The following is a 22,409-nucleotide window of genomic DNA, read 5'->3' as shown; positions in this document are numbered from 1 at the left end:
ACTGTGTTGACAGACTGATTTCTGGAGTAATCCTCGAGTCCATGCAGTGATTTCCAGCACTGAACCTGTTTTTAATACAGTGCTGCTTTAGAGTCCAAAGTTCACAAGCATCAAATATTGAGCTTCATCATCATTTCTTGTACACAGAGATTTCCCAGATTTTCTGAATCTTTTTATAATATATTAAATGCCGTAGATAGTGTTTTTTGAGGCAGTTTTTTGTCAACATTGGTGAACCTGTGTTCAGCTTTACTTCTGAAACTCTGGCTCACTAAAATGCTCCTTTTTTTAACCTTAATAGTTGCAAAACTCTCCTTAGGCTGTCTTTCATTAGTACCACTTACTTGTCCAGTAAGTACCACTTTTTGTAACTCTGTCTCATTTTTATTGAGAAATGTTGCTTCCATCATATTCAAAATAAGCTAGTATTTTCTCATAAAGTGGTAAACTGTCTCAGTTTCAACATCTGGTATCTTGTTAAGGTGAAGTTAAACATTTAACCCAAAATATACTGAAATTAAAATGAATGATTAAAAAAATAGCTGTAAACATAGAGGCAAATTAAGTACAGCAATATGAGAAATTGGTTTCTTCAAATCCCTGCAAAAACACACACAAAATTGCAGAAGTTGGTAAACTTGCTCTTTTAATAAGTCATTTATACATACATGGTTACATTTATGGACTCACTGAAAAACACCATCCGTTTTACTTCCAGCAGCACAACAAAAGACCACTGGCCAAATGAATCAAATTTGCCATTCATTTTAAAGCTGAAAATTCCAAATTGCCTCAGCATTACAGGTGGAATATTTTATGTTTCAGCCTATAAACAAGATCTTGGGAATCTGTTTTGTAAAATGAACCACAGTTTTGGATGTGTCTCTTAAATTCTAGCTCAGGCAGCTACTGAATTCCCTTCAAATTCAGTACATAGTGACAATCAAATCACTTTAAACTGGTAATATCTTGCACAATATGGAATAACGGCAATAAAAGAAGTAAAAACTGTACACAATGCATTAGGAACTGCATCTGCAAAAATGAAATGCACGTGATTAATAATTCAGGAGCTATAGAGAACACTGATATGGTTCTTTTGAAGTCTTAGTACCAACAGGCTCACATCGATGAGTGAAAGCTGTTATTATATCTAAATGAAAGGCTGAGAATGAGTAGACAAGCATTTTAACACACACAAGTCTGGAATTGAACCCACTTCAGCCTTACAAAGTCTGAAACATTACCTAAATATCAAATATCTTTGGAGAATATTCAGCGGGCTTTGAACGTAATCAGGTACAATTTTAGTTACCATCTCATCAATAAAGCACAAAGAAAACAATCACAAAGAAATTATATTTTCACTTCAGAGCAGCCATTCTGTGATATATTTTTGCTTCTCGATTCCAGTGCATTGACATTAAAAGTCAGTAAACAGTATTGTGATGATAAAAATTGGTTACAATGAGAACAAATGAACATAACCTTATGTTTTTGTTCATTTCTAGAACATTTTGATATGTGCAGGAACATTAAGACTTAGAATAATAAATAACCTCATAGAGTAGCCGACAGTAGAGAAAATACAAAGAGCAGAAAGCAATCTGATTGGTTAATTTACAGAATTTAAAACTGTAAAGGGGTGCTCAGCACTTAAATGTTCTAAACAAAGGTATCTTTTTTGTGCTTTGAAATTGTCTCACTTGACAGAATGTAGGGATTAATTTACATCATATCAAAGAGTTATGATTATGGTTGCAGCTTTCTATCAAATGTAATCAACTTAAAACACATTTCCCACAATTCCCCAAATCTGAGCCTTTCTGGGCACGTTTTCTCCAAGATGTCCAATTCACTTCAGCAAAGTCCAGTACAGTAAAACCTGATGTTGCTTGTGTTTCCACAACCAATGTGCATCCAGTCTTAGAGATCCAGATCAATTGGCTCAGGGTAGCATTAAGAGACAATATTTCAGCTCTTCATTTTGTACCATTTTGTCTTTTTTTTTTTTGCAAAAAAAGGGAGCCAGTTCCTTTCATTCACTTAAAAGAGCTGGTTCTTTCATCTGACTCTTGCAAACTCTACAGCTTGTAAATTATATCTTGAATAATGATATCATTTCAATCTGACCAGTACCACATACGCTTTTTGCAAAATAGTGTATCATCGTTTCTTTTAAAGCAAGAAAAATAAGCATGAAAAGCTGTTTAGTGTCAAACAGGAAGTTAAGATTCATTCAGCCAAACAGGGTTGAATAACTACACTTGGTACCTCATCAGAAGGATGCCGAATATAGGATGGTATGGATCAGTTACTCAGCCTCTTCCCAACTATTGATAGTGGAAATGCAAACATTGCGTAACATACCAAACTGACCTGAACCAGACCGCTCTGTGGAGAAACAGCCTTTCATACCATGTCCTTGTGAACTTTACAATCCCAGCTCTGATTTGAAAGCAAGCTATGTAAGCTAGGACAGCTATTTTTGCTGACGAACATGAGTTTGTTACCGGCTAATGTCATGAGGTGAAGAGATTTGCCTGGTATCCAGATATTTCGGTGACACTCGGCAGACAATGCAAGAAAATTGGCTGCTTTTTGAGAGAGATTATTAAGCCCCTAAAAACATCCATAAGCAATTTCACCCAAAATAATTTGTGCTATAAAAACTTTCAAGCATATTAGAAAAGCTTGTGTACACACTTAGACCCCTGTGAGTTCAAGGGAACAAAAATTTTAAAATGATGACACATTCTCTTCTTTAAGAGTTTTCTGGCCTTTCACCATTTTAGAATTTGTTCTTTAATTAAGGCTTGGGTCAAAAGTGATTTGGCTTGAGACCTGAGATCTCAGGTGCCCCTTCTTGCAGATCACTACAATGAGATGCCCACTCTGTCAAGACAGTAGGGATGTAATTTGGTGGTACCTTTTGGAAAGATGTTTTTTTATAACTCAACTTTATTCATAAAAGTCTAGCAGTAGTATTCATAAAACCACACCACACTGCAAACATTACAGACTGAGCCACATTTCATAAACAGAGAAAAACGTCTGATGTAGCTTTAGCTTCATTAGTTTAAGGAAAAGTTAATGAAACTTTGCTAGCTATGAAGTTAATATTTCTACATAAGACGGAAGCTAATGTAGCTGTGTTATCTTTACCTAAAGCTAACAGAGCTAAATCCAACCCGGCCACCAGTCAAATAACTACTTTAAAAACATGTCAAGCTTTAGCGAATGTAGGGTAATCTAACCTAGCTAATGTAGCTCCATTAGGATTTAGCTTTATAGCCTATTTATCTCAAGATTTAGCTAAGTTTCTAACGTAGCTACATTACCCACTTAGCCAACATAACTCTGTTAGCTTTGGATTTAGCTACATTAGCTCATAGCCTATGCAGCATTGTTAGCTATAGATTTAGCTAAGTTGGTAATGTAGCTAGGTTACTTACATAGCAAACGTAACTGTATTAGCTTTACATTTCGTTATGTTAGTTATGTAGCTACGTCTGCTAGCCTAGAATTTAGCTACTTAAGCTACATAGCCTATGCTTTAGACTTAGCTATGTTGGTTATGTAGCTACATTACTTTCATAGCTAACATAACTAATGTAACTTCATTCACTTTGAATTTAGCTATGTCAGCAAAGTTACCTATGTAGGTGTTTTACCTACAAAATTAATGTAGCTAACATAGCCTGGTTAGCTTTAGCTAAGCTACGTAGCTGGTGTTGCGGGAGTGTTTTCATGGAGGACAAGCTTTTTGTCTGCAAACAGACTGTCTACTTGCTTCATAAATGTTTGAATCAGGTTTTGCAGATCAGGTTTTTAACTTTTGATATCCAAGCCCTTACCCTAACCCTAACCGGAAGTTTAACCCAATTTTACTGTGAGAATTTTAGTGTGTTCTATAAGAAGCAGCATCTCACCATAGTGGTCTGCAAAGGGGGGCGTCTGAGATCTAAGTCCTGCAGCCAGACTGTCTTGGGGATTGTGGCAAAAAGTCTCTGATGTACAGAAGCCCTAGGTGGAGATAAATTTATTCAACCCTATTTTCCTATGACACCAAGTAAAAGTTGGTCTTTTGTATTGGTGGCTTGGTAGCTCAATAAAGCAAACTTGATGACATCCAGAAACATACATGAATGGCAAAAGGTTCAGTCAGTGTAATGCTTAATTTGATTTTTCAGGATGTCGAAGATATAATCTCTTCACCATTTAAAATATGATCCAAAGAACACACATTGAATTATATGAGCCAAGATTAGAAGAATTTAAACAGCTGCACACACTGTTTCAGTCCAACCGTTTTCACCCATTAGCAAGAAAACAAACAGCATCCTTCAACCATCTACAGGCAAGGCCAGCAACAGCAGTTATTGTACGGACACTTCCGCCACCTTCAGGCGATATGTCAAAAAATGTAGTATATTTATAGAGCTACTGTAGTGTTAAATGAAAGGTTTTACTTGTACATTACACATGTAAAAAATGTACCTACAGGGGTTGACATCACCACTTCTACACCTAAACCATATTGATGATTTTTTTATTTTAATTCTATATTTCAATGTCATGTTTTTGCTCCAAGTAATGCCTTTTGATAGCCTTGGCGGCTTTTTTTTGGCTGTCTGTAAAACATTTTAAATTTCTGTATGCATGAATGGTACTCTGTGACTAAAGCTGCCTTGCCTTGCCTCGAACTGCAGCTTCTGTTACTGATCTTTTCCTGTAGGCAGTTCAGGTTTGCAGGAGTAGAAATGACGTGTTTCCCTTGTGGAGAATATAAGACATGCTAAATGATAGTTTGAGTGTGTGAGAAATGTTCAAGTTTCATGAAATGCTTCACATCTAAAACATATAATGTTTTGGTTAAACAGTACCAGATTATGGCATGCAGAAATGTTTCACTCACTCTTTCATGATTTTCCAGTACAAAATCGTCAGGAATGCATGGAAATTAAGAAAATAAAGTGTGTCAAACCCCTCAAAAACACTCACATATGAGACGGCACATAAATACACACAGATATCCTCCACCCAGTAGCACCAGTCACACAAACAAACACTCGCAACCGTCTGTAGCCTCGTGTCAGCCCTGGTCTGTCGTGTTCCCAGGCTTCACCGGCTGGCAGTGTCCCCACTGTGAACGTCCAACAGCCGCTGCTTGTTGTCGAATATCAGTTAAATATTATCCTGATGACACTGATACTGCTGGATAGGTTTCCCTCTTTGTCCTCTAAGTGTGGCTGCTGCCTCGAAAACAAATCACAGTTTGGTGAGCAGAGCTTCCTGCTGACTGCAGCTCGCCACCAGACCTCAGGACACCACAGGAGTCATGTCCCAGAGCTGCAGACAAACAGAAGATAGAATCAGATGGATATCAGTAGTTTCACCTCCTAATGACTGTTTTATTCTGAATCAATCTAAAGTTAATAAAGAGATGAAAAATCAAAATGACAATCCTTGCATTAGCAACAATGGAAATTATCTGTGTTGACTTTGGCACCCCCTGTGGACAAAGAGGCATCTCTTTACTGTTTTTTGTCTAAGTCAAGGCCACCTGCTGAAACCTGTCTGTCATAAAAAGTGGCCACTTAAACTAGTCCAGAGTGAGTAATCAAGTTTCAGTTTCAGTGAGGATTTATTTTACCAGGCCTATATTCAGTCAATATGGCAATATACTGTCACACCACATTGCCAATACATGTATTGATACAGATGTTACAGAATTGATGTGGCCACAAAAAGCCACCAGGTGGCAGCAGACACTAAACTGCATGATGCAGTCCATTCTTCAGATCAAAACAAATCACCTGTAATATCAGAAAGAAAGCCTGTCAGCTGCCAGTGAGACGGATAGCAAATACACTGGAATGACACCAGAAAATTGGAAGTTGGACATGAGTTCTGAAATATGTAAGGGTTGCAAAAACAAGGTAAAATACTGCAGCAACACCACACACAGACACCAGGATATTTAGAAGTTAACATCAACAGCTAAGCTTGGCACACCAGGCCAGTTAGTGTCATCACACCCAGCACTGAATGAAGATGAGAAGTCACATTTTTTCTCAACTTCTGAACAGGATCAGAAGACCACAAGCAGCACGTGCTTGCTTTAACTTGAGCCATACAGCATAGTTGACAACAAAGGCTGAAGGCAGCTGCTCAATGATGGTAAGTCATGCTGGTTAATCCCTACTTGACGATTCATTAAAAAAATTGCAGTGTCAATGGTTATGCAGATTTAAAGCAAAAAGACATTATTGCAAATACAAGAGGACTGTGAATATATATTAATTATCAACATTACACAAAGCAGAGCAAAGATTTACCATGTTATTTTCAGTTCTTTATTGTAATTATTGAAATTTCATAATTATTTAGCTAGACAAGCGAAAAAATATCATCTTTCTCAGCATAAAACATACCTTCACCATCTTATAATCAAATATCACCAAGTTGTCTATGAATATGCTGATTTAATTCATCCCTAAATGTCACTGTCATTGATGGCTAAGTGTGAAACGACTAGTATGGGAACAAGCACCTCCATTTCCAAGGCCATGGTTCTCTGCCAGAAAACAGTGTATTGCTCCCTCTGGTTAGGGACTGAGTCCTTGCCTCAAGTGAAGGAGTTCAAGTATCTCAAGGTCTTGTTCACGAGTGAGGATAGAAAGGACCGTAGGAAGGTAAGATTGACAGACGCATTGGTGCAGCATCAGCAGTGTTGCAGGCACTGAACCTGACTGTGTTAAAGAGGGAGCTGAGCCAGAAGGCAAAGCTTTCGATTTACCAGTTGGTCTATGCTCAAACCCTCACCTATGGTCATGAACTCTGGGTAATGACCAAGAGAGTGAGATCACAGATACAAGTGGTTGAAATGAGATTCCTCAGCAGGGTGTCTAGGCTCAGCCTTAGAGATAGGGTGAGGAGCTCAGACATGAGGAGGGATTACACATCCCATGTGGCCTGGGAGCACCTCAGAATCCCTCAGGAGGAACTGGAAAGTGTTGCTGGGGAGATGGAAGTCTGGGTTGACTTACTGCTCCTGCTGCTACTGCGACTCAAACTCGGACAGACAGAAGAAGGTGGATGGATAGATGACACTGATTTGTACAAAAATGACTTAGAAACCAAAAAAAATGTTAACAGGAACCCTATAGGAAATTGCCAGTCAACATTTGTTTGGCAACATCTTTTGCTTGTTTAAACTATATTTCTGCAATTATATGTGACTTTATGTATAGATTTCATTATTTCTCTGGTTAGCTTGGGGTTACATATTATGTCTGTGTGTTTCTACCACACCCTAACACACACTTTTCTACTTCCTTTACATGCCTAGTGTGTGTGAAATAAAAAGAAGCAGGTTACAGGTAATACTCTGACTAATCTGACAGGTACTAAAGCTACTTAAATACACTAACTGTATGCATGAGGACAATATGGGCTTTCCAGAATCTAAAACAGCCTTAAATAAAATGAATAAAATACAAAAATAAATACCTAAATTAGAAAAAAAAACAGGACACAAAGACATAACATTAATGACAAAGTTAAAAGCTGACATTGCTGAAAAGTGATCGACCGGCTGTTCCTGTGCTAATCTAAAACACATAAATATATCATCACACTCTGTTTGTTTGCGTTCAGACCTTGATCACTTTGTCGGTGCCAGAGGTGAGCAGATTCCCTGTGGTGGGCTCATAGTGCATGTAAACAATGCTGTGCTTGCTGTCGTGGAAGGTGGCCGTGGGCGCTCGGCTGCGGGACACACATAGGGAACGTGCGTTATTTTACCATGCGAGAGCTCCAGAGAGCTGTGAGCACAAAGAGTCAGTCTATGACGACAACAGAGGCTGATTGTTACTTACTCCTCGTCGGTGATGGACTCGTGGCAGCTGTCACACACACGCACCTCGAACTCAAAGCCCATGAGGGGGATGGTGGAGCGTTTGGACGAACATTTGCCGCACACCGCCTGGCCGCACTTCCTACAGTGATGCTGAGGAACACAGGAGGACTTTAACATGTCAGATTTGATTCACAGAAATTTCTTTTCTAACCAGAAGGAGCCCAGTTAGATAAAGACTTAGTTTAACTTTACTACAGTAGAAAGGTGTGTGAAAAAAATCATTGTTGTACAAGCCAAAAAGGAGTCTCATGTCTGGGCTTTGAAGTCTTGAGTCTAGTCCAAGGTCAAGACCAAAAACACACGAGAAAGAGTTTGAAAGACTGCTTTAAAGTTCAGGACAACTATTCCTAAAAAAACTGAGCACCTTATTAAAGTCTGTTCACTTTCTGACATTTTTAGAAATGTTGCATAGAATCTACAGACATCTTTTATAGTGTTTACATTACAGTATTTGACCCTAATTTTAAACAAATCTGATTTCATATTATTCATCTCAATTTTAATATTTTATGGGTTTTTTCCACTACTTTTTTTTTTTTTAAAGATGTTTTTTTGGGCTTTTTGGATGAGAGTGGGGGTGAGACTTGTGGGACAGAGGGCACAACCTAACTGCTAGGCCATCTGAGGCCTTTTACCACTGTATTCAAACAAAATTTCTCACAAAATCAATCAAATTTACTCTGAAAAAAAATTTTTGAACAGCAGTCATATCGGTCAAGCCTAATGAATGAATGGATGGCTGGATAATAACAACAAAACATTATGTGAACTTCATCCATGAAACAAAAACATTAGTTTATAGTTTTGTCAAAGAGAGCAGGTTTTATTGAACTGACTAGAATACTCACACAACAATTTCTGCCTTTGTGGGATGCAGATGGCCTAACATTTATGTTGTGGCCCATGTATGCAGGAGGCCCGGGTTCAAGTCTGGGCTGTGGCTCCTTTCCCACATGTCTCTCCTACTATCTCATCCCCATTTCTGACTATTCACTGTCCACCTCTCTCAAAAAAGGCATCAAAAGCCAAAAAATATCTGTTAAAAATCTATCTTTTATTTTTCATGCAGAAGTAGACTGAATTTATCATTCTTTTCTTTTCTATTCTTCCATTACGAGTTAATTGATGAATGAATAAAAATTTAAATTTTTAAATCTTGTGTTTTGTGTACTCAACAGCTCATTATGCACACAATATGATTTTTATACCACTTTATTGTTCATGTTTATAAAACTTTGCCAAATATTCAAAGCATACAGATTTAATTAACCCTCTTGTGTCCAACAACAAACCTCTCCATCTTGTTTACAACACTGCCTGATACCAGATTAATTCATTGTATACAGCCAAAGACATATATATGAAAAATATAGTGCACTTTTATGACATTTTTGGTTAATTCCTATGCTTGAGGAGGCTATCAAGACTATCCAAGTCAAAAACGCAGACAGCTAAATCAGAAGCACTTTGCGTTTAAAGGGGCTATATGTACGTTTTCCGCTTTCACACTTCCCATTTTTGAGTATATATTGGTGCGCACTTTAACCCAATGTGAAGAACAAGGCTCTTTATTTCATCATCATCTTTATTTGCCTGTATAAGCCTGTTAAGTCATCTATCTGTAAAGAACTCAGGCCGAATTTTCCGCAAAATCTCAACAGATGTGACGTCAGGTGCTACATAGTACGCACAACCCCCCTGCTCTGTTTATACCTGGCTACGGTGTGTAGAATGGAAAGAAACGGCAATGGGGTGGCTGCTTCCGTGGGTAAACCACTGGCTAGCGAAACCCAAACATCAACACAAACACAGCGTAAACATAAAAAAACCAAGATAGTTTTATCTGCTGAAGCCCGTCAAGTTAAACGAGAGCTTGGCTGACACAGGCAGAAATCGAGGGTGAATATCGGTGCAGCATTTGAGAAATGGAGGGAGCTTCGCTATGTGCTTGGGATAACTACCAATCCAGAGATGGCCATCTTTTTGTAGAAAAGGTAGGGCATGACTTCGGACCACGAAATACAATGTAGTGTTTTATGTTTCATAAAACATATGCTAAATTACATTAGCTTGCTTACGAAGATTCTATCCAAACAATCATTGTCATTTAGTGTTTTATTTTGTTGCTTTACTTACCTCCTCTGTTTTCATAGTGCCAGTAAATCGCCTTGGTCTGCATGTGTATCAGCTGATAAAACGGAGGCTCATTCATGTGCAAGGAGTGTGCAGTCATGGAAAAGCAACATAATACTGTTGTAGTTTGCCTAATGGCCAGCAGTGTCACTACACTGATTGTTTTCTAAAAGTTACATATAGCACCTTTAATAAAAGTAAATTATGATTTTGTCAAGTTAAATGAGTAAATATAACTTGTTTATGATTTCATGACATTTTTGATGGTGTTTTTATAATTCTGTATGCTTCCCTTTTTTAATCATTTTCTATTGACTTAGCCATAAAAAGATGGTTTCAACCTCTTCCAAGATAGCTGTTGAAAAATGACTGCAAACACATTCACAGATGCACACAGCCACACAGAAGCACACAGTTGGAATTAAAGCCACAACATAAAGTCGTTCCTCAGAGGCGATAAAACAGCCACAGGACGTTTGTTGTCCATTAGTGTGGCAGGAGAGAACAGTTCTGTGGGTTTCCAGGAAAGTTATTGGCAAGAATTCACAGTCTGCTGGAGCTACTGTTTTAACAGTGTCTAAATGTAATGTTTGATGATTTATAATAGCTTTCTTACACATTTGTGGATTAAATATTAAACAATCACCAGGAGAGGATTTTTCAGTACCTGCCGTAGTCCAATCTTCTTGCTGTCCCACATCTGTTTAAAGTTCCAGAAGAAAGGCTGCTCACATTTCTGACACGAGTCGCTGTCCAACCACTCTGGAGTCTGTAAAAACATGATTTTAATTTTACATTTATCCTTTCCTTAATTCAGAGAGATAAGAATGATAGAGTGAAACAGAGCCTTGTTGTCAATACAATATAAACATAAAAAGCACTTAGGCAGCTCTTTAAAGAAGGCAGCACAAGTACAATGTAATTCATCCTAATCCACCTCATTCAAGGCCTTAGAGGTCAAAGGGCCTACTATGAATGAAGTGCAAAGAGTTTGAGGCCAACTATGAGGTGATAATATTCCAAAATAAACTACAGGATTGGAGGCCAGGCAAACAAAAGCAGGGATATTGGTCAGCATTTATCATTTAAAGGTGGTTAAATCAATAATGTTGGATTTTTATATATTCTAATATATTTGCCTTGTTATTGTTTGATTATGTTCTTGATACTCTATTTGTTTAACTGTGTCCATCACTTTCAGTTTGTCTTTGCATGAATGGTGCTCTGCAAACAATCTTGCATCATCATGTCCTCCCTAATCTTATATTTAAAGATTCAAACAAGTTTAAAACCAAATTTACTTTAAATATAACAAAATATCAAACAAAACAGATATCGATGTTTTCAAAGATTTGTAGCTTTTAAAAAATAAAATATACAAGTAAAGGGAGCACTGCATCATGTCGAGAGATGTTTTTTCCTGTTTTCTGTCTAAAAAAGAAAGGACATGTTGACATTTATGGGTTTTTTGTGTATTAAGTGAAGATGTGGCAAGCTAAACTTTGGGGTCATGGGGTCACTGAACAAGAGGCAGGATACACCTGGATTGGTCACCAGTCAATCACAGGGCTGACATATGGGGACAACAAAGCACACTTTCACTCACACCTAGAGCCATGTTACAGTCACCAGTTAACCTAATGAGCATGTTTTTGGTGTTGGGAGAAAGCCATAGTACCTAGAGAGAACCCAAAAATGCTTCGGGAGAACATGCAAACTCCCCACAGAAATGCCTCAACCGGGAAGTGAACCAGGAACCTTCCTGGAGTGAGGCAACAGTACTTAACCCCTACGCTGCGGTGCTGCGCCACTTATAAAAACAGACGTTTGAAAAAATGTGTTTCCCTTTATTGCATCATTAGTGGTAATAACTGTGCATCATTAAAAATAGTACCACCATCTAGTGATGATGTTCTCAGGGACTTTGAGTGCATTCACTGCTTGTTGTTACCTGATTAGCATACAGTAATGAATGTCAAACTAGGGAACCAAAATGGCGATTTCTCTGAGTTGACTTAAATAGGCTGGTCATGATAAAAAATGTTTAAACTTTGATATGACGCTTGCTGGAAAAAATCAAATGATATTGACATCTGTTAAAACTAGAGACTAGATTCTCTCCCTGAGCTCTGGAACCAGGCCAGGTGGTTATCAGGGAGTCATAGACATCCTGTCAGATATAGCAGCTTAACTACATTTTACCCCAGATTTTTAAGGGGGTTGTTTTTTCTATTACTTTATAACTTCAGAACATCTTTCCACAGTGCTTTCTACAATGTGCACAAATTATGAAATGGAGACACGCTGCCCAAGTCTGCTGGTCATGTTACTTGAATTCAGAGGTCTTATAAAAACTGCATTGCACACAATATTATAGCACAGTTTTCTTTAAATCTAAGTTTCTAATGTAATGAGGGAGAAAAGCTGTTAAAAAGTTGCATTGCCCACCAGTTCCACTCTGCAAACACACAGTGAAATATTTTGGCAACCTTAAGCCCCGAACACACTTGCACCATATTAAGCACTTCCAAAGGATCACCCCTGTTATTCTTTATTTACAAACTCACACCAGGGGAATCCATGATGCTCCATGGTATTTTATGCCACTACTCAAATCTCAGCACTGCGGGCTGCTGCTGGGAATTGCTGTTTTAAACATTTCAGCTGCTGAGTTGCAAGCTCTGTTTGCAACAGAAGAACTTTAACACCATCTTCCATTCAGGGTGTAGAGTAAGTGGAAGGCCTTGGCCACTGGTGAAATACTACTGCCCTTATCATTTTTTTTTTCACTTAACCGGTGACGCAGGAAGACAAGCGCCAAGCTGGCTCTTGCTATGAGCGCCTGGTCCAGTAGTGGCTGGTGGGGAGTTTGACTGGTGATCTGCAGCTGCTAATATGTGCTAGGGGTGGCACTTGAGGTGACGTGTCGCAACACTGCAGCCCTGGTGTGTTTTGGGCATTAAATTTCAGGATGCCTTGCAAACATGCCTGCTAATATTTTTCACCAAGACATAGCAGTAGTACACATTTCTGCAAGTTTTGCAACAGCTGTGTCTGTGTTTAGGCCAGATATAGCATGCAACTGGAGATGTACCCAGATAGCAAAAAGTCACTGAATCAACATTGCGATGCTGTCAGGCTGAAGATTGCAATCAACACTGATGTCAGACATTGAAAAACATATTGAAAGTGCTCGCTATGATCAACATGGCAATAACATTGAACTTCCAATCAATTCTGACAATGAATCAACCTTGATTCAACTATGACAGGAGCAACATTGAAAGAATGTAGAATTGCATCAACACTGAGTCAACCATATACATGCATTGCATTATACATTGAAACAATGTTATTACTAAGTAAAGTAAAGTAAAGTTGTACTTTATTCATCCCCAAAGGGAAATTCGTAGTATATATACACCCCCCCCCCCATCAGCACAATTGAAACGATGTCAATTTAATGTAGGGCATTTCAACATTGAAATATCATGATCTATACTACACTGATTCAACAACAGTTTTTCAAATGTTGAAATGGTAACTGTAACTAAATATTGAAACAACAGACATTTTTCAACCTCAACCAAAAATAACCAATCTGACCAAAATCCAACATTGAATTAACGTCTTTTGCTATCTGGGAATCTATCAGTCTCTTATGGGGCTAGTGCATAAATGAAATAAGCAATTTAGTACACAGTATGTAGAACTACTGCACATTTTAGCAGAACAGAAGTAGAAGTTGAGGTAAAACCCTCGGCATGTTTAAATGGAACAAATAAACAAAGGAGAAGCAACCATGCTGAAGAAATTTTTGTCCAAGTAACAGCAACAGAGGTACTCAGAAAAAGATTAAAAGTGAGTCTGGATAAATAAAGATAAAATCCAGTTCTAACTAACTGTGAGGAGACTGTCAGGGTACAGAGGGATACAAGTAAGGCTGGAGATAGACTCAGTGTGAGTTTCTAAGAGTGAAAAATCAATGAACAATCTGATAATCTGGTGAACTCTCCCTGATCTCAGAGAATTTATGCTGGAGTAGGAGTTAAAGCAAACAGCAGCACTTATCCACCACGCTGATATCTTTAACAGTATCTGCACATGTACTTTTCCATATATTTACATTTTTCTCCTCATGTGGCACATAGTGTATGAATGTGTTTGTGTGTTGGGTCCATCTGCTGCCTCCTCTTCTCTCTCTCACCTCTTGTCGTGTTACGTCCATGTTCCAGATGACGATGCCTCCATCTGAGCTGCAGGAGATCAGCTGACGGGTGTGTGAGGCGTAGCATAAGCCCTGAACCTTTTCACTGGAGGGAGCAAAACAAAAACATGAAAATGCTTCAACAAACAAAACATTTAAACATTTCAATTACCTGCAAAAACCCTCCTCTTGAGCTTTTAAACACCAAATGACATCAAAAAATCACTGCTTTGTTTGATCAAAGTGCCTGAAACCAAAGAATAATCAGTTTACAATATCATACAGTAAATCTCAGTGCAGATGCTAATCTCCTGCATGATATGGATTTTATGTCCAAAAGTCAAACATTCTGGCTGTTTGAATATCAGTTCACCTTGAGAAAGAGTCTAGGTTTATTTCATTTCAGAGGGAAGTGTGAAACCAGAGACTCCAAACCTCAGTTAATGAACTGAAATAGTAAAAAGAATCTCTGGAATGGAAAAGATGGCTTCTTTAACTTGAAGAAAAAGAACTTTGATGAATAAATCAGAGCAATTAACACAGCTGGGTTCCTATGTTGCATGGTTCTTATGGGTTCATGTGATGTCTTTAGAGGTCAGGGTACAATTTTTTAAATTTGTATATGGATACCTTTATCGGTCAGAGTCCTCAACCACTATCAAAACCTTTCTATTGTTTAGTGGAAGGACAAAATAAAACTACATTTTTCAAGAAGTGGTATAAGATTAAGTTAAATACTTGCTGAAAAAGTATTTTCCTCATTCTTTATCTAACTTTTAAATCAAAACTTATATTTCTTTTTCTTGATATCACACTTGAACACATGATAAAATTTCATTTATATTTGCCTAGTAGTCTTTTTACTGAGCTTACCTTGAATACATCATAATAAAACCATCTGTCTTGTAAGTGAGCATATTAACTAGCCCCTTTTCTTCAACAATGTTGATGGGTCTGCAGTCTTTGGTGACCCATTTAGAGTTAGTTTAGTTAGCTTAGTTGTTGTTGTTTTGTGAAAAATCAGAAAATCAGAAAGGCCTGACCAAGAAGCAAACCAGCAACCTTCTTGCTGTGAGGCAACAGCGCTTAACCCCTGTGCTGCCGTGAAGCCCCACAACAAGTCTCACCCCTCCTGAAAATGTTCTAGTCTTTAATGTCTTTATTTATACTTCTTTTGTCTCTATGTTATTGTCTACATAAACTTAAAAGTTTTTTTTTTAAATCTCAGAGGAAAAAGCCTCAAATCCAAAAAGCCTGAAACAAAAAATAGATCGCATTTTTCCTTAAAAATATGTTATAAATAAAGGATAAACAAATATTTTATACAGTGTGTATATTTCTTGTACAAGTGCAAAAGAAATGCTTCAAAGTCCAATAAAGAAGATTTTTTGGTAGCTTTAACATCATTAGGTCTTCAATGAGTGTGGTTTTCAATATGTTATGGCACAAAGAGCTACTAAAACATGATATTAAAGTTGATAAAATTTAAACATTTTGACATTTTTTGATACAAAGGGTTATGAAAAGATATGTCACTTCCACTTCATGGCCAGTATAGTATTGCAAAGTAACAACACTTTAAAGAAACAATTTTATGCTATCTTTTCTTACTTTATCTCCTCTAATCTTTTTAACCAAAATCTGCTGTGAGCCAGAGAAAGAGAGCACTGTCTAAAATGCACAAGTATTTGACTGAAGTATTTGCACAATTTTAACAGAGTGTGGGGGTTTTTCTGCAATTTTTTGTCATTTAAAACACAGAACTTTCAATATACAGTGCCCTGAACTAGTTGTTGTTTAGACTAGTTGCTGGTATTGTAACAACTCTGCATGTGGATAAAATTAAACTTCACATGTACACTACAAGACATGTATCTGCAAATGACTGAATATTTATTACTCCACAGGGAATCTGGTTTGCAACATATGACAACAAATTAACAACCCAAAAGAACATAGTCACTAGACTAAAATATATTAACAGGATAATTGCTGAGAACTGCCATCACAGATAGTTCTATTAAAGAGAAGATGTTTGTAGTTCTTACTTGTGTCCCTGCAGCTCAATGGCGGTGCCTTTGCGTCCTCCGATGTCCCACATGATGATGGAGTGATCAGAGCTGCCGGAAAACAAAACCCTCTGCACTGGATCCCAACACAGTGCCGTCACATTACCTGCAGCAGAGCACAACACTTGACTGAAAAGATCAATAAACAAAGACGTTCATGGAGCCAGAAAATATCATCGTTATTCTGAGGATGAGCCTTCTCAGAGGTATTATTGATCTTATGATCGTTTATTTAAAGTGATGAACTCAGAAGCTGTTTGTGTGTCCCTGCTGCAGTCATAAAGCGGTTCTCTTAAGACTTGTTTAAGTCAGTTTAAAAATCTGTTTATCTGTCTAAAGTCTCTTTTTGTTCCTGTCACAATGCATGGAAATTATTCTTGGAAATAATATGTGTTTGCATGTTGTCTCTTTTTACCCCTTTGGTAACTCAGAAACTTCAAATCATCACAGTTGTTGTGAAATCCTTTCACTGACATCAAGTTCTTTATTCCTGGTATTGAATTTATCTTCAAACCAATTCTGACTTCTCTTTGTCCTTTATCTCCAACTATCAAGCTTATATCTTTAGAAATCCTCTTCAAGACTTTTTTCTCTGCCTCTATTGTTGAGGCAGATGTCAATGTGCCAGCTTTTAAAGATATTCTCAAAGACTTAGGATAATCAGGGACTTTCAGCTATTAAAGATGACTTCTTCAGTGTCTCAATAAACCTGAAACCTGTTGGAGACTACACAGGCAGACACAGGGAGACAGATGTGATCCAGCCTTTGTTCATTTAATACAGCTACTGTATGAAGCTCAGTCATGAATGTGAGGATCTCAAAGTCAGAAATATTCATCCTCTTTATCCCCTCTTCTTTCACATAGTAGTTTTTAGTGAAAAAAATCATAAATCTGCAGTTTTAAATAAGCATCTTTAACAGATAAAGTAAACTGCTTGATGTGATATTTAATTCAGATTCTGCATTTTACATTCAGAAACAGTTACTCCTTCTATCAGCTCCTCGTCATCCTCTGAATTATACCACCTTTCAAAACTATCACTATAACCTCCATATTTTACAGAGTAAAAGTGTAATATACAGTGTAATATTTAAGTTGTAGCTTAAGCTTATGTTGAAACTTTCTTAGCTGAAGCAACACCTTAAATGTTATTAAGGCATAAACTCCATTTGAACTTAAGCACAGCTGATGAAACTCTTGCTGGTTTGCAGAGTGTCCTGACTAAGTGCTTAAAATAACACATTTACATTTCTAAAACTTAAGTCTACAAAACAAACTTAAAAGTTCAGGAATAAGGATGGAAAAAATACAAAAACCTCCAGCTCTGTTAGGTCTGTTGGTTCTGCTTAACACTCCACAGCTAGTTGTAAAATCTGCTGGTATTTGCAGGCAATGTAGATATATTTGCTAATATAATTAACATGTTCGGCTAATATCTGCCAACACTTATAATGCTGATAAAAGTGTGCATTCTTATGCCATTGGTGCTGCAATATGTAAGTACAAAGCCAACAGGAGCTCTGGTAAAGCACTGATGTTGAATCACACATTTTATACATGGCTTTAAAATGAAGTTTCTCTTTCAGGCAAAAGTCCATAATTTAATGTTGGCTTGTTGTAATCACCCTGCTCAGTGTCAAATTCATGCCCATTAATGTTTGTTTGTGCTGCCATTATGCAAATTTCCACCCATATGTGCAGAAGAGCACAGTGGTGACCAATTAAGTCCTGAATGGTCTAATTTGCAACAGGACTAAATCATTAGTACACCTTGTTTAGCAATGGCAGTGTGCTTTACGACACAATACAAACTGTGATTGCACCGTCTTCAGAAACGATACTACAGCAGCAGTTTGGAGCTTCAACTTTGGTTGGTAGCTGCAATTGAAAGTGACTTTAAAAATCCTCAATGGTACAAAAAAATAAAACTGCAATGAAGTATAAAGACAGTAAAAAACCAACATGATATTTTTAGAAGTTTCATTACAACAGTCCACAAACTTACAAACTTAGCCTATTTAAACTGGATTATGTTCTGTGTATGTGTACGCCTGACATACCAGTATGTCCTTTGAACGTGGTGACCAGGCTGCAGTTGTCCTGCTCCAGCTTCAGGATGGTCACCTGACCTGACTGGTCCCCCACAAAGGCGTGTCTGGTCTCCACATCAAACCTGAGATACTGTTAAGATAAACTGGAAGAAAATTGATCCTGAAAAAAAAGTTTGAGTCAATCAAACAATTACATTGATGTGTGAACTGTAAAATGTAGTATATGAGTCAAAGCTTTTGTTGTAGCTGTAAAGATGTTCAGTGTAGGTGGATGACTCCAAGCTCTTATAGCAGCCATTTAGCTGAGTCCTTTCTGACCTGGTTAAGTCACTACGGACAAAATCACTACAGCACTGTTTGCTGCGTAGAGGAGAAAAGCGACAATGGCATAAGCAATGACCTCATTATAACTGCCAACCTTTCCCTCACATTACAATCAACATATATGAAATTAAAATAAGGACTTGACCTTTCGTCTTCTAATCAGTTTAAGCCTAAGATGATATGTCCTTCATACTGCATTCAATAACAGCTAAAAACACAGATTGGTACAATTCCAATCCTTCGGTAAATCGATCAAACCAGTGACACTATGTGGGTCTGATTAAACTAAATGTTTTTGAGCATTTAATCAAAATAAAGCTTCCATAAACATGAAGAAAAATCTGCAGGCTTTTTTAGTGAATTACTGCAGTGCAAATAAGAAACGTTATCAGTCAGAACTTTGCTCCTGATGCCAGAATTTTAAGACACAAATACACAGACTGTGAGTCATAGAGCATAAAAGGCTTTGTCTGGCCTTTCTTCTTTTTTGTTGTAGCACTTCAATAGAAACACCAGAGTGCCGTAAGTCAGGCGACACTCGTTTAAATGGTGTTTCTTGTGAGTTGTGAAATCTCTAGATAAAAACAAGAGGGATGAAAAGGAGGCTTGATGGTCCCTTTTGCACTGTAAAGTTACTACTGAAGTAGGAGCTAGAGAGGTTAGCTTTAACCATGTTGTGATTACTTCTTTCAATCTTTTCGTCAGCAGATATTATGAACTTGGTCCCACAACTGTTCCTAGAAAATGTTCCTTGGTTAAACAACCCCCAGTGTTGCAACTTACAGCTCCCTTGACATGCTTGCTTAAAGCTGAAGTAAGTGGGGTTTTTTTCCTAAGAATATTTTGGTTCTTGTTGTTGAAAAGCCCTTTACATCCTGAGAACATAAAAAAACATAATGATCTAACAAAAACGTAAAAGGCATCCACTGTCTGTGGCGGTGGCAGGGCTGCATTATGTTTGCTCAAGCATTGCAGTCTGAGTAACAGCATTGGCTGGCCTCCCTGACGTCCCACCTACCTGCGTACTTAAACATGTATTGTGTGCGCCTGGAGTCGAGCAACTGATGCTACCTCAGGAGCTGTAGGAGGCTGTTGGACATCAGACAAGAGTAGCAGAGAAATAGCAGGGGCAGTTAAACACTCTACTATCACCTACATTTTCTGCTACACAGAGCAAGAAAAGAGGGATATAGCTATAAAAATCATTCTCCTGGACCGTAGGATGTGTCTTTTAACCAGTGCAATCACTATATACCCATGTGCAAATGCTGCCATGCAGGACACAAGTATATGACTTCAAACATGTCATTCTGCCACTTTATTTGTGCTTAATGCAAAACAAAAACTAATCAGTTTCTCATCTACCATAACTACAGAAAGGTCCGTCCACTTCAGTGTCACACGTTGTCCTTTCCTTTCCAGAAGTTAATGCCACATGGCTGGTCACACAGATAAAACATAGGTAACAGGAGAGGTTCTAGACTTGTGAGTCAGGACCCTAAAGTGGTATGTGGTGCTTTTTAAGTGGGCCGCAAAAATGTGCTTGGAAAAACTGTGGCAAATAGCCTCTACAGAAGCCTTCAGCGGGCATGCATCCTTATATTTTGCCTTAATAATGAGATGTTTTCATGAGTTTTGAATTGTCTTGTTATCTAAGGAAAATAATGTTTTTCTCCATAATAACACATTAGTGTCTTAAGATCTCCAAAAAACAACCAGAATGTATGTTTTCAAGGACTGAAATATTAGCCTGACAGGGTAGGACTGTTTCACATGCCCACTGCATGAAATTAATTTCAAATATATCTGGGCAAAAGCCCATAGACAGTGATTGGGAGGGGCAGAACCTTTCAAAATAAAAATAAAAAAAGGTTGACTGAATTAACGTTTTTTTCTGTCACATTTATTACTGGCCAATCAGTGCAACAAACATTTGATATAATAGGTTTGCACTGCTGATTAGGAGTAAACTACAGATCACAAGCTTGACAGGCAGCCGTTGTAATGTTAATACACTATTCTACATTATCAGTGAGTCACTTTGTAAATTTAACTCTTGTCACAGCCAGTTGGGAGAAGAGCAAATGCATATTTTCCACAAAGAAAAGCTTTCAACTGCCACTATAGCTGCAACCACACTACAATTTCCAAAAAAAGGCTGAGCCCGATCCGCTGAGGAATCGTACTGCAGAGCTCCCTCTCCAGCCAATCTGAGAAGTTCCACTACCCACATTCCAGTCCGGCTCTGGCACATCCCTGCAGCGCCACTACACTCCGCTTCATAGAGATAATATGCAGGCCTATTTTCTACACTAGCCGCTGCCAAACCGCATCAATCCACAAAGATCGATCCAAACAGCCAGAAAGACATGCAAAGTATCGGGTCAACCTCAAAATACAACACAACGCACAGACTCTTACCAACATTATGTCTCATCCTGCAGTATGAGCAAAAAGTCATTGGGAAGTCAGTGGGTCACCACAGCACCATTGATGAGCAAAAGTCAACTTTTGAGGTGGAAAGCCACAGACTTTTACATGATGAAACCACAGATTCTTTGTAGTAAATAGTTTTAACTCCCTAATGTACTAACCCATGGTAGGAGCCATAAAATCATAGAATCATTCCGAAATGAACCAAAAAACAAACCCAAAAAGGCAAAATATTAACAAAACACTGTGGACATACTTTTCCTGTGTGAACTCACAGTTCCCTGTGATCTCTGCCCTCCTTTCTCAAGCTGATCAGGGCTACACTGGGTTGTCAGAGCAAAACTATGGCGTTGTGGAGCATGGCACAGCTGGTGTATGTGGAAGTTATGGGTAATCTTTTCACCAGCCATCATTGCTTACAACCTTGCAGTCACTTCAACTAAACGTCTGTAGCTACTACCTCATTCTTTCAAAAAGACACTGATTGGTCTTGTAATTCTGTTCCCAGTCAGTCTGACTGGGAAAACCCCTATCAGTTTTAAGTTCTGCTAAATGGTTCCACCTGAAGATCGACTTAGAATCTGGCCAATCTATTGTTTTTGCGAAGTTAGTGAAATAAAATGTGTTCATACATGTCCTCCTAGGGCTTCTGTACTAGTGATCATGTATGTTTAGTCCTGTCCTTTTCTTCTGTCATTTATTTTGCTACAACTAGTTCCAAACAGCATTGGATTTCATTATAAAGCTCACTGAGGAGGCAGTGGTGAGTCCATAAGTTTAAGAGCCTCTGCACTTTGATACAAACGGTTAATGATATTTAAATAACATGTTTTACAGCCTCTATACTTTTTGATTCTACCATTCAACATAACAACAAAGATTAAATTGTTTACAGACATGGTATTGAGAAACACTGAATATTCTGACGACTTCAATTAAAACATCAGGAAACTCCTGTCTAAAACTGCTTCTTTCCTATCCATCTATCAACAAAACAAAACACTAATTAGATTTGATTCACTGTGCATTCTGCCCTACAAACACACAGTCCTTATTATCATAGCTGAGGTCACTCCAAACAATAGCAGCAGAGGTCACTGCTCAGCGTTTTTTCACAGATTTTCTTGCCATGCTGGTCCGACAGGTTAGCATGTGGAGGCTAACAGGCCAGCAGCAGTGTAAAGACCTCATGGCAGCCTCATTGGTATGGATCAGTGTCACCGCCGAGCACTCACAGCCTTTCATGTGGCCATTACAGACACCTCC

At 38.1% G+C, this 22,409-nt stretch overlaps 1 protein-coding gene across 2 annotated transcripts in view; it reads right to left on the bottom strand.

Annotated features, from left to right (window-relative positions):
• Positions 1 to 635: 635 nt before the first annotated feature.
• The window catches only part of wdfy2 (WD repeat and FYVE domain containing 2), a 36,807-nt gene continuing 15,033 nt past the window's right edge, over positions 636 to 22,409 (bottom strand). For both annotated transcript variants that reach the window (XM_041806312.1, XM_041806314.1), the window contains 7 exons: positions 18,396 to 18,508; positions 16,313 to 16,439; positions 14,265 to 14,370; positions 10,725 to 10,826; positions 7,884 to 8,014; positions 7,665 to 7,773; positions 636 to 5,352 (listed from right to left, as the gene is read on the bottom strand). In XM_041806312.1, the coding sequence (XP_041662246.1) occupies positions 5,323 to 5,352; positions 7,665 to 7,773; positions 7,884 to 8,014; positions 10,725 to 10,826; positions 14,265 to 14,370; positions 16,313 to 16,439; positions 18,396 to 18,508 (718 nt within the window). In that variant the 3' untranslated portion in view covers positions 636 to 5,322. The remainder of the gene's footprint in view (positions 5,353 to 7,664; positions 7,774 to 7,883; positions 8,015 to 10,724; positions 10,827 to 14,264; positions 14,371 to 16,312; positions 16,440 to 18,395; positions 18,509 to 22,409) is intronic.

The sequence above is a fragment of the Cheilinus undulatus genome, linkage group 15, assembly GCF_018320785.1.
Source record: "Cheilinus undulatus linkage group 15, ASM1832078v1, whole genome shotgun sequence".
Taxonomy (NCBI): domain Eukaryota; kingdom Metazoa; phylum Chordata; class Actinopteri; order Labriformes; family Labridae; genus Cheilinus; species Cheilinus undulatus.
Note: the sequence above shows the minus strand (reverse complement) of the source record. Positions and strands in the feature narration are given on the sequence as shown.